The following is a 12,365-nucleotide window of genomic DNA, read 5'->3' as shown; positions in this document are numbered from 1 at the left end:
GGGGCGTTGGGGTTTTTCATTATTTATTTATTTATTTTCATGAAGTGGCTTGGTTGTTTGCTGATTTCAAATGTCAACTACTTTCAATTCCGCTAAAGTTCTCCATTTGGATAAAAAAGACAGCATGAAGGAATACCTTTTACACCTGCCCATCACCATCAGTCTGCTTTTCCTTCTCCCCAAAAGATGATAGCTGATGTCCAGGCCATAGTGTAAGATGGCTTGCTGTGCTGAACTGGAGTAGTTACAAGATTTCACAGTAAACCCCCTTCACATGAGAGTCCTCTTCCACAGGCGCTTCTGTTGTCATGCAGGCTGGACAAGCCCTTTTTTCTTCAGCAGACACAAAAGCCCTTGCTATTCCCTTCTGGCAGAGCCATACTTCTCCCTTCTTCATCCAACAGCAGGCTAGCTAATTTCTTCATTTGCTCCTCACATTCCCCCCAAAGCTACACTAGCATGTAAAGAGAGCATAGGTGACAATAGACTTGGTCCAGAGTTAGATCCCCCCTCAGCAGCTCCTTAAGGTGTATATTCTCTCCTTTCCCTGAAAAAGTTTAATTCTACAGGTTGGAGGCTGCTGACATAAAGAGGTATTTGGGAAGTGGCCTGTGGCTTTCCCTCAGCACCCCATAAACCTGAGGAAGTGCATCTCTACCACTGTAAAAGTACTACTGAGTCAATGTCTTAATATCCTTTCAACTGACTGACAACATTTCTCATCTCTCCTTTTTTCTGCTACTCTCCTCCAGCTTAAGAGTGGCTAGTGCTCCAGGGCTGATTTGAAGCAGCCTTTTATTTTGTTTCACAAGAAACTCATCCTGTCTAAGGTAAGCTCTTCCAGCAGTCTCAGAGCACAGGCAGAGATTAATGCTTTCTGGGTGCTGTTGTATGGCTGTCAAGCATTCAGAAACAAATCTAAGGATAGGGTTTGTGAAGTTGTGACTGAAGAAACTGAAGACTGCAGGAGAGAAGCAGACTGGGGTCGCCCCAGGGTGGCCTGGCACAACACAGGGCTTGGGAAGAGGCACAGTGTTGTACTAGAGGGTGTATTACAATAGTCAAGTGCTGCTATTTACATGTCTCACAACCAGTAGTTTAAAGTCATATGGCTCATCTTGTTTCATTTTGTGCCTTTTAATCTGAGGAAAGCATTCTCTGGATGAAAATGTAAGTAGGCATGCAAGTCCTAATCACAGATCATCCAAGTATTACATCAAAATTAAAATTCATTATTATTAGCTATTTTATGTATTATGCTAAATCATTGCACACAATGAGGTCCTCTTGAAATGTGTATTTTACGTCTCTAGATAAAAGCACTAATCCTAAAAATGTTTAAGTTGACAAAACAAAGACAGAGGAAGGAAGCAGGGATTGTTCTCTTCTACAGGACTAGAAAGATGGATTATTCCTGCCTATAGAGGAAAAAGGGTAGATTGCTAACATCACCAAAAAAGCATTTGAGGGAAAGAAGACAGATGCCAATTGTCCAGCTGCCAGTATCCTGTCTTTTTTATCCATTGAGACAAGCCTTGCAAGCTTTCATGTCTTTCATAGCCAGACAGTATATCTTTTCATTGGAAACTAAGACACCCTTGTCAACAATGATGTCCCTCCTACCCTTCTTTGTGAGAAGAGAAAGAAGTCACTCTCTGTTTGTCCTACTTCTACTGTGAAAGAAAGCATGCTATTGCTGTGCTTCTGATAGACACCATCACTGTTTGGTGGGCACAGTTTCGCAGAGGAATGAAGTGAAGAATCATCAGCATCCTGCCAGACAGATCTGAAATCAAGGAAACCATGGCTGCACTCTTTAGAACTGAGACTGTCAAGGCAAGCCTTCAAAGCTACATTTTAGCAGTTTAACACTTCTACCTACAGACTTCCAGAAGAGCTCTTGCATTCTGTAGAGCTTGTTCTTTACCTGCTGGTGGACTTGGCTGCAGTTCAGAGCAATTGCAGAGTCACTGCTAGCAGTCAATACACACAAAGACAGTCCTTTGCAGAGCAGCCCTTTTCATCAACCTGACCCTTCTATCTGCATTGCTTCTGTGTTACCCCTCTCCAGCTGGTCTTCATCTTAGGTCAGACCCAGAGTTCACATCCTTCAGTATGTCTCCACCTCAGAAGCCCTTAATTATTCCATCTCCTAGCCAAAACATATGCTTCTTGTGGACAAGAGAGTACAAGAATATAACTTTTCCAACCTTTACATTAAGTAAAGAAAGATTTGGGGGTTTTCCCCCATTCCCAACTCAGCTCTGAGCTGCTCTGAATTTCTTTCATTTGCAAGTCTCCTGCCTGACATTTGAGATGTTTCAGCCCAGAGCTCCTGGCCCATGGACCTGGAGAGCAGCAGCTGACAGCCAGGTGCTGAATAGTGACTGGACTTAGACTTCCCCACATGCTGGGCTGCATGACTTGCAGTCACCAAGACTCCTCGCATAAGTATTTAAATCAACCTGGCTGCAATTCAGAAAGAAACAGATGTCTCTCTTCCTGCTCAAATCTTTAACGGACCCAGGCCCTCTATAAAAGCACTCAATTGTTCGGCCTATTGATCCCTCTGATCTTCTAGTTAAAGGCTGGGGCACTCTCATGCAGGAATTGCTGCTCCAGACAATTTACCAGAAGAGGAGAGGAGTTGTTATAGCCTTACACAGATCCCTGACACTCACTGTCCCTGCAGTGGCCTCAGATACCTTGTGACACAGTGTACAGGTTCTGGCTGGGATGAAATTAGTTTTCTCCATAGCACCTGTCATAATGCTGTGTTTCGGATCTGTGTTAGGGTTAGGATTAGGATTTAGAGCAGCATAATCCTACCATTCCAGGGACACATTTGTTCCCTCCACACCTTTCTCATCTGCGCCACAGCTTCAGCCCAGAGCTGCTATTAGGGCTAGGGTTGAGACCCACAAAGTTTACAGCTTCAGGGACACTATCACAGCAGGAGGCATGCCAAGGGGAGCATGGCACTGCATCAACATTGCTCCATCCACATGCAAGGATGCTGCATTTGCGTGTAAATCAATCTCTCTCAAGCACACTGCTATGGTAAAACTGAGCTAACTGCAGGATTTACCTCAGGCAGCACTTACTCTCAGGCAGGATTTACCCCCAAGCCAGCAGAGGCACTTACAGTAAGTCAGCACAGTTATCTCAAACACCTTCTACTCACTGTAGGGTAAATGCAAATGTGCAGTTACCAGGAGAATGGTGACATGTAGTAATCCTGTAGCTCCAGCACCTGCACAACCATGTACCTGCATCCCACTGCCCTGGGCACCACCAGCCAGCTATGGACAATAATTGCTCTTTTTGAAGGTAGGGAGTAGGGAATTAAGGAGGTTTCCAGGAATGGGTTTGGAAACCTACTCTTGGGACGTGAGTTGTTATAAAAAAATGAAGAAAAGCACAGGTCTGAGATGTTTGCTAGGCAGGTGAGGATACTGCAGCAGAAGATGTGGACTTAGACTGCCTCAGGGCTTGGATTTTGGCAGGACAATAGGAAAATTATTTTCTAAAGAACGGTATACAGCCTCAGCTTCCATTTCAGGAACTCTGCATTGTCTAAGGCCAGCTTTGCCTCCTTCACTACCCTACTTGTTAGAGGTAATTTTGTTTGGAGATTCCTGAACTCAGGAACAGGCCTTAACTATAGGTCTAGTTCTTCCTTATGTAAACCTTCATCTGGAATATGATGAGAAGGTAAATACTGACACCAAGACCTATATCTAAGAGAGACATAAATCTGCCAAAAGATCATATATGTAGCAAAGATTCCTCAGTCCACACTTTCTAGATTAGACATCTGAGAAAACCTGTTGAACACCACAAGTACTATTATTACATTTGGACAGTGCAGAAAGTTCACAAGTATGTCCAGTCACTTTTCCAGGTGAGTTTTGATTTTATTGCAGTAATGGGAATGAATTGAGTTAAATGTGTTAGGCACGTCTATCTTCTGCTCTGAAGAAAGATGGTCCAGAGACTTTCTTCGTCTTTGCAGTGAGGTGGATGGGGACTGCATATGACACAGCACTCCTTACGTGACTTTCTGGAGACAGGCACCTTTATGCAACAGTAGCAGCTTTAGAAGTTTGATATTGTTACACTTACTGTTTATTTTAAAATTAGTGTACTGATAGATTTGACAGCTTCTTCCAAAGACACAGTTCTGCTATCACTTCCTGTATGCTGTACATGGCATGCAGAGCCTGAAATTACACTTGCCCAACTGTTTGCAGTCTCTCTCAACAGCATAGACACAGGAGCCAACCCAGGGATGACTAACCTAGGGATCTAAGCACTGCCATTGCTGAGGCAGGCTGAAGTTATAACCACCATTTGCTGCTGCACAATTCAGACATAGGCTTCTCTTGCCTTTTTTAGCCTTCTCTTCTGTAGGCTGCAAGATGAGTGCTATGCTATCCTCTCAGAGGAGCTGCATGCAGTCTCTCCTATATGTCTGTCAGGGACCATTAGCATTGGACTTGTTCATTCAAGTTGATTTGATACCCTTGCATCTTACAGTGCACTAAGAGTTCATCATAAAAGGAAAGATAGTCAAAGATACCATATATAGAATTAATATTTTGGGCCATTTTTAGCTTGCTTATAGGCATCAAAGACTGTTTTTAGCTACAGTAAAGGGAAAAAAAGCAGAAATAAATGATAATGTCATTTACTGTGAAACTTCCCCCTGTCGTCCCCAGAAATCTTTGGTTTTGAACAGTGCATACTGCTCTTCCCTTTACTGTGATAGACTGAATCACAGGATCATGGGGTACTTCAGAAAGGGTTCGCATGATATCTCTAGACCAGCCTCCTGCTCAAGGCATGATCAGCTACAAGATCAGATGAGGTTGCTCAACGCTTTACCCTGTCTGGAAACATCCCAGCTTCGGCCACAAAATACAAAACCTGCCTTGCTATTCTGTTTTTTCTTCACTAAGTCTTGTAGAACCACTGTGAGACTGCATCTTGAACCTTTTATGGCCACATTTCAAAGAATAAACTGTAGACTTCTTTCCCAAGGAGTTCATTGTAAACGGAGTAATGTTGATGAATATGTCTCAGTTCAAAAACACGTATGCAACCACCTAATGTGAATGATTCCTCACTAAATTACAGAGAAATAGATTTAAAGTAAATTTAAATGTGCTTGAATCAAGCAGGAACTTAGAAATTTTGCTGCACTGGGGTCCAATCATTCTGAAACACGGTGAAAAACCAAAGGAAGAAAGTCATCAAAACCAAACACACTGCAGACATTCAGCTGACTCTTTTGTTCAGTATTTGCATTGTTTGAAAGACAACTGTGAAGCATCTCGCTTATCCACAAGGCTCCCATCAGGCTGTTTACCAGTAAAATCTGAAAAGCTGTTGGGAGTCCACGTGATTTCTAGTATTTTGAGCAGGTTGGTTTTGTTTCCTTGTTCAGACAATATTCTAGTCCAAAGACATTGTGCGCAGAAACTGTCAGGTCATGAATAAAAGATAAAAAGCCCGCTATTTTTTAACCAGCTTCACTGGACTGGTTCAGGGGTTGGTCCAAACTGCATACAATCAGCACACAGGAGACTTTCATGTCAGATTTATCACACTGGAAATTTAAAAATAAGTGTTTAATGATTTTGTTGAATATCAAAACCATTGCATATTTTACGCAACACACAGAGAACAGGGTCTGATGCTTAGGAGCGGTCAGGCACATAAATGTAGATATGGGCTTTCGGGATACACGGAGCCCAGGGGCTGGGCTGATGGTGGAGGAGAAACCTGTTGCCCTGGGTGATGCCAGCCGCTTGCCCACGCTGCCGGCCCGCTTCCAGCACTTTCTCCACACCAACGTCAGGGGCCGGGGTGCCCCTGGCCGCCGGCCGCTCCCCACTCCCGCGGAGGCGGCGCGACCCGGGCCCCGCAGCCCCGGCCGGGCTCCCCCGGCCCCGCGCACCGCGGGCCCTCCGCCCGCGCCCCCCCGCGCTTCGGCCGTGCCCTGCTCCTCCCTCTCCCCCCGCCGCCGCGCGGAGTGGGCCAGCCCGCCCCTATATAAGAGCCGGGTGGGCGGCTCCGCGCCCCAGCGTCGCCAGCGGCTCGGCAGCGGAACTGCTGCGGGGGACACCGTCGTGCGTGGGGCACAACCTGCCTGCCTTCTTCCCGGCTCCCCGCCGCCCTGCAGCCATGGCCTGGCAGCCGATGGAGATCAACCCCGAGGTGCGCGAGGGGCGGCGAGGACAGAGCTGGGGCTGCGGGGCGGGTGGTAGGGCGCTGTCTCTCACCGGCACTCACGCTTCCCCCTCCCTCCCCCCCGCATTGTCTTCCAGATGCTGAACAAAGTGAGTTGCCGCCGCCGGAGGACCGCCGCGGGCGGGAGGGCGCCGTCCCTTCCCCCTCCATCCCTCGGCATCCCGCCCTGCCGGGGACCGCCAGCTGCGGTGACGGTACCGCTGCGCGGGGCGCGGCCGCACCTGCGGAGCGGCGCTTCCCTCCATCCCTCGGCATCCCGCCTTGCTGCGGTGCGGCCGCACCTGCGGAGCGGCGCTTCCCTCCATCCCTCGGCATCCCGCCCCGCCGGGGCGCGGCCGCACCTACGGAGCGGCGCTTCCCTCCATCCCTCGGCATCCCGCCCCGCCAGGGCGCGGCCGCACCTGCGGAGCGGCGCTTCCCTCCATCCCTCGGCATCCCGCCCCGCCGGGGCGCGGCCGCACCTGCGGAGCGGCGCTGAGCCCGTGCGCCCCTGGGCGGGCGCGGCCGGCAGGTGGCGCGGCGGTGCCGCGCGTTGTGCTGTGTCACCGGGCGCGGCGGGGCTGGGGCGGCCGCGCCCCGCGGGGACGGGCGTGTCGCGGCCGGGCCACCCGCTCTCTGTGCCCCGTGCAGGTGCTGTCCCGCCTCGGGGTGGGTCCTGGCTGGCGCTTCGTGGACGTGCTGGGCTTCGAGGATGAGGCACTGCGCGCCGTGCCGACCCCGGCCTGTGCGCTGCTCCTGCTGTTCCCGCTGACGGAGCAGGTGGGTGTCCCCTCCCGCACACAGGGTAGCACTGGCTGCCGTCAGGAGTGTGGCTGTCGTCCACCCAAGCATCAGATGGTTGGGCATGGATGGGGCTTGGCACTGGTGCAGTGTTGTGCTTGGTCCCAGCCTCCAAATAGCCTCAACTGAAATGAACTGAGCAACTGAACAAGGGCTTTCATTCCATCCCAGTTTTCCTACGAGACTTTGCTTTGTATATCAGACTGAGGGGGAAAAAATCATGAGCGCTCTTGAGTGTGAGGAATAGCAATTCCATTACTATGCTGAATCATTGGATCTGGAGAGGCCTACATTACTTCTTTAGTATATTAATATTAATATATTCCGTCCACTTGATGCTAAAGATGGGCTTTGAAATCAAGTTTAAGTAACAGGTTCTTAAAAGCAAGGATTATAACCTTCCAATAGTGATGGATTTTACAGTTGTTGATACGTTGTTCTGATGGGGAGGGGCTCGTGAAGACAAATAATTCTAAAGGTCCAAAGGCCTATTTGTAGAGACATGCTGAGTAGTCTTGTTCAATGGACTGAAGCTACTGGGAGAGGATCTAAAAGGGCCTATCCATTATATTATTTTCCACCCCAAGCTATTTCCAGTGTATGGCACAGATGGAGAAGCTAAGAACAGTGCCTTTGGATATCACTGAGTCACGCAGGTAGTCCATTAAGTGTTGGCCTGAATCCAGTTTAGACATATGCTGCTTTATTAGTACCACAAAGACAATTTTCTGAGTAAGTCTTTGTCCAGTCTTGATACTGATTCTCCTGCACAACAACTTACTTGTCCAGTGGTTTGCACAATACAAAGGTAGGACTGTGATGAAATGCCTAAAACAGTTACGTGTTTACAGCATGAGAACTTCAGGAAGCAACAGACTGAGAGAATAAAGGACCAGGAGATCAGTTCCAAGGTGTATTTCCTGAAGCAGACAGTCAGTAACTCCTGTGGGACAATTGGTCTGATACATGCAGTTGCTAATAACAAGGACAAATTGAAACTTGGTGAGTATGAATGTTCTGAAGGGCTTGAATTTCCATTTTTTTTTTTTTGACAGCAGATTGCATGGGTATGGGCTTTCGGGAGACAGGTGGGGCTTTCATGCACGCCAAGTTAAGGCGTGCTGTACTGTTTCAGTTGGTAAGTGGGTCATCCAGCTTTTGGAGAGGGGCATGTGGACTGCCTGAAGCACAGAAGGGAATGTGCTTTGACTCCTGTCTGGTAGCTGCAGAGGTATTGTCCTACTAAGCCATGCAAGGGGAAAAGGACCCATAGCAGGACTGACCAAAGTCTGTCTGTAATTAGGAAGTACTGTGTTCAGAAGTAGTTATTGACATTAAGTTTGATGTCAATAGAAGAGATGAGGTTATTCATGCTATTTATGTCTAATGTAAATTGATGTGCTCAGAGTAGCCAGTAAATCAGTCTAAAACATGTTTTCTTTTTGCTGTAGAAGTTGTGTAGATAAGGGTTTGTAAGGAGATTTTTCCTACTGAGGTAATAGTTTTGATGGTTTTTTTTACTATACAAAAAGATTCTTTTGTTGTTCAAAGACTAGGGATCTGCAAAATGCAACTACCAGTATTCCAAGAGAACTTGGACCCTTTCTGTGGTGTGGGATTCCTTTTTATACAAAGGAAAACACATGTGGAAGGCATAATGAGCATTTAAGCATAGTTTTGCTTTGTTCTTCTTAAAAAGGATTCACTGAAATAACACACTCTTGATGAGTGAAGCAATGATGCAGCACATCTTTCATGTGCTAGAGCTCAGTGCATCTTAGTACTGCACTACTAATTTATGTTCTGGAAAACCAAAGTAAGCCCATCATGAGCAAGTGCTGCCTTCATTTGAAAGCAGTGAGACAATTTCATCTACCCATATTCTGGTAGTTGTGTCCTTGCAGCCCGTACCTTTCTTGAATTTCTTCAAAACAGGATTGTACATTTCTGCCAAATGTGCAGTGCGGAATCAGAAAAGCTAAATCCCATCTGAAAGTGATTTTCAAAACAAACATCCAGAGTACCCTGAAGTACTCTTCCCTGAAACAACTCTGGTTGTTTGCGTAGATTGTTACTAATATCCTCTGGATAAATAGCTTACTTTAAGTGGTAGTTATAATGTGCTTATGTTGGAGATAGTTACAGTGAATGCAATGACTTGTAGTTCGTGCAAAAAGCACTGATTCTGTGGGCTGCATCTAAACTGTGACTGATGCTTTACCTATACTGAATAAAATGTTTGATCATCTTGTGCAGATGAGGGGTCTGCCCTGAAGAAGTTTCTTGATGAAACAGCTGATTTGTCTCCTGAAGAAAGAGCTAAGCATTTGGCAAATAATAAGGTATATGAACTACACAAACTGCTGAGAGCTATCAGCACCTAAAGATGTAGTAACCTGTATCTGCTTTCTCTTAAGGCTATACAAGAAGTCCACAATTCTGTTGCGCAAGAAGGACAATGTCGGGTAAGATGTGAAAGTGTAAAATCTTGGGAAAAGTGTTTAATGAAGGTGGTAGAGCAACATTTTTTTGTCTGTCAGATAGCTGTTAAGAGTTCATGAGGAAAGAGAAATGAGTGACTCATGGGTGGATACTTGTTCAGGATTTCTTCCTCAAACATGGATTGAAAATTTGGGTCCAGACCCAGTCTGAAAATATGACTATACATTAGGTTTTCTGGTGCTTGACCTTGTAGAGGTCCTGCCACAGACTTCTTCAGCTGAACTTAAGTTTTCAGTCATTTGCTTTCTTGTTGAAGTGTCCTCTCTTCTGTAGTCACAAATTGGGTTTGCAGTACTAGCTTCAATCTAACTATCTGATGGTATCTCCTAAGGTTGAGGACAACAGTGTGAACTTCCACTTCATCCTGTTTGTCAATGTGGATGGACACCTGTATGAATTGGGTAAGGTCCTGTGAACTCTGCAGTTAGGCTGGGCCTACTTCACACTGCACAACAGTGTTGGGGGCTCAGGCAAGATACTTTGTGCTAATTAAACTGTTTGCTGAGGCTCTCAGAGCCAAAACACAGTTTGTACCTTCACCTGAAGATTTTAACTGAAAATGGGTTGCACTGAAGGCCTAAAGCATGTTGTCACTGGTAGAGCTGAGAAAACTGTTTCCATCTCACTCAGATTGACAATTTGTTCCGACTTTCCAAATATCATCATATGTGTACTTGTTTGGGTCTACTATGCTCAGTTCTGCTAATTCAGAAGCATTTCTTTCACAGATGGCCGTATGCCATTTCCTGTAAACCATGGCACAAGCTCGGATGACTTGCTGTTGAAGGTAAGACTTCTCCCTTGCTGCTTGTTTCCCTGAAAGCAAGGCTTATAAAAAGGTGAGAAGTCTGCATTTGGTGTATAGTGGTTGTACCTACTTGCTCTGCAAGACTGTGCTTCAATTTGCTAAATTTATGACAACTAAAGGTATTGTCCCCCAGAGCTAGATATCTGTTAAGTGTATTTATTAGCTGGTGTTATAAGACTACGTAACTTAGGTGATGGGACTCAGAGAGGAACTGCAAAGACTTGTTCTCTACAGCAAGTGTATTTGGTTAGTCTAAGCAGCTATATGTTTTCATCCCCAAGGATTCTGCTAAGATCTGCAGACAATTTACAGAACGTGAAAAAGGAGAAGTTCGTTTTTCTGCTGTGGCTTTCTGCAAGTCTGCCTAAGACTCTGAAGAGATGCGAGGAAAGCAGTTTAATAGCACACCAGTAAATGCAGTTTAAACTCCAGTGCTTCAGTACTTGTTAAACACAGCTGTTCTGGTAACTTAAATTATTTCCACCTTTTGCTATACACAGAAGCAACATCAGCCGAGCTTATGCTAAAGGATGAGCTCAAGTTTTAATGTGAATGGTTTGGACACATCAGATATCTTTAGACTCTTTTTTCACATGTTAAGTAGAAAATGCTTAACAGGGCTTGTTTGATCTGTGTCATGTTAATTGAGTTGTTGGTTGATATTTCCTTGTCCTTAATGAGAATAAAATGTTCTGCTGGAAGACTAAATGGACTAAAGTGATGACTAATTTTCTCCAAAAAGAACTGTGTGGCATCCTCTGTAAACACTTTCAAAAGACGCTCAAAGCTCTCCTCTGAGGAATAAGTTAACCTCAGGGTAGCAGGGCAATTGCTCTTTCTAGTGTCTTGAAGGCTTTCGAGGATGGAGAGACACTGGTAACATGTTGCAAAGCTGTATGCTGCACTACTCTTTTAGTAAGGTTTTTCCTAATGTCCAGTCCAAAACTCATGAGCTACAATCTGCCACCCTGAATATACTTATTTTGGAGGAGTAAGGTGTGATAAATTAACATTGAAATGTCACCTTAATGTGGTTTGTAATATGCTACAAGCCACAGAATACCCACTGGCTTTGCTTATAGGACACAGTATTAGAACAGATATTTTCCCTACCTGTAGCTGAACCAAACCTGCTGGCTAAGGCAGAACACAATCCTGGGCTAGGCTGTGTGTGCTTACTAACTTGTGATTCTGTTATGAAGACCTTTAAAGAGGCTGTACTTAGCTGTCCTGTCCAAAATGACCTAAAAAGAAGAAACCCATACTACATGAATTTCTAATAGCAGGATGAAACTTTGGATTCAAGGAGAAGAGACTTAATCTGTAGTACAAGTTCCTTGGCCTGAACTGTGACCTGTGGAAACTATTTTCACCTGAGTCTAGTTGCTGTTTTCTGCTCTTGCTGCTCCTTGCTGATACTTCAGGTAACTGTAAGCAGAGATAAAACAGCCTTTAACTTGGGCTTTTATTCTAATGTATTAGGTCCCAGTCTGTCCCTGGCAGCCAGTGTATACAGTGCTGGGTACCACAGTCTTAGATGGTCACTGGTGCTCTGGGTATGCTGCAAGCTGTTCTGGCTTCAGGGAGATTTTTTGAAGGGTAATTCAAGCTTTTATTAAAGCTCTCTGTGGGCTGAAGTTAATTTGTATTGGGTCTTGTTCCTGCTCATATAATTAGCTGATAGCTGAAGCTAGTGAAGGGTTGCAACACATTTTAATTTGAAGCCTAAGGATTTGCTAAACCTCAGGATACTCCAATTCTAAACATCAGTGTCTTCAGTTTCTGTTAGCAGGGAAGTGAAAACTATGGCTGAGAAATGGTGTTACATGTCGTTGTTCTCTACAGCAGCATCTTCTGCCTTTTAGTGGAAGTTGTTGTAGGGTGGAGGGAGAGGCCTCCTGGGGCGTCTCTGCTGCAGCCTCCTGCTCCAGCGCAGACTCAGAGCCATGCCTGTGGCTCAGGCTGCTTAGCAACACAACCTTCGAGAGAAAATGCAAGTGGCATGAGCACAGCAGAGTGG

At 45.7% G+C, this 12,365-nt stretch overlaps 1 protein-coding gene across 1 annotated transcript; it reads left to right on the top strand.

The window, feature by feature from the left end:
* Positions 1-6,074: 6,074 nt before the first annotated feature.
* On the top strand, positions 6,075-11,053 carry UCHL1 (ubiquitin C-terminal hydrolase L1). The gene is made up of 9 exons (XM_069014213.1): positions 6,075-6,222; positions 6,333-6,344; positions 6,886-7,014; positions 7,887-8,037; positions 9,292-9,377; positions 9,453-9,500; positions 9,869-9,938; positions 10,266-10,324; positions 10,627-11,053. Exons 1-9 carry the CDS (start codon positions 6,190-6,192, stop codon positions 10,711-10,713), a joined length of 675 nt encoding a protein of 224 aa, XP_068870314.1. The 5' UTR covers positions 6,075-6,189; the 3' UTR covers positions 10,714-11,053.
* Positions 11,054-12,365: the final 1,312 nt, after the last annotated feature.

Source organism: Aphelocoma coerulescens, chromosome 4 (genome assembly GCF_041296385.1).
Source record: "Aphelocoma coerulescens isolate FSJ_1873_10779 chromosome 4, UR_Acoe_1.0, whole genome shotgun sequence".
Taxonomy (NCBI): Eukaryota; Metazoa; Chordata; class Aves; order Passeriformes; family Corvidae; genus Aphelocoma; species Aphelocoma coerulescens.
Note: the sequence above shows the minus strand (reverse complement) of the source record. Positions and strands in the feature narration are given on the sequence as shown.

Coding starts and splice junctions, on each gene's coding strand:
- UCHL1 (XM_069014213.1), top strand. CDS start 6,190: ATGGCCTGGCAGCCGATGGAGATCAACCCCGAG. Junction 9,939..10,265: donor TGGACACCTGTATGAATTGG/GTAAGGTCCTGT, acceptor TTTCTTTCACAG/ATGGCCGTATGCCATTTCCT. Junction 10,325..10,626: donor CGGATGACTTGCTGTTGAAG/GTAAGACTTCTC, acceptor TTCATCCCCAAG/GATTCTGCTAAGATCTGCAG.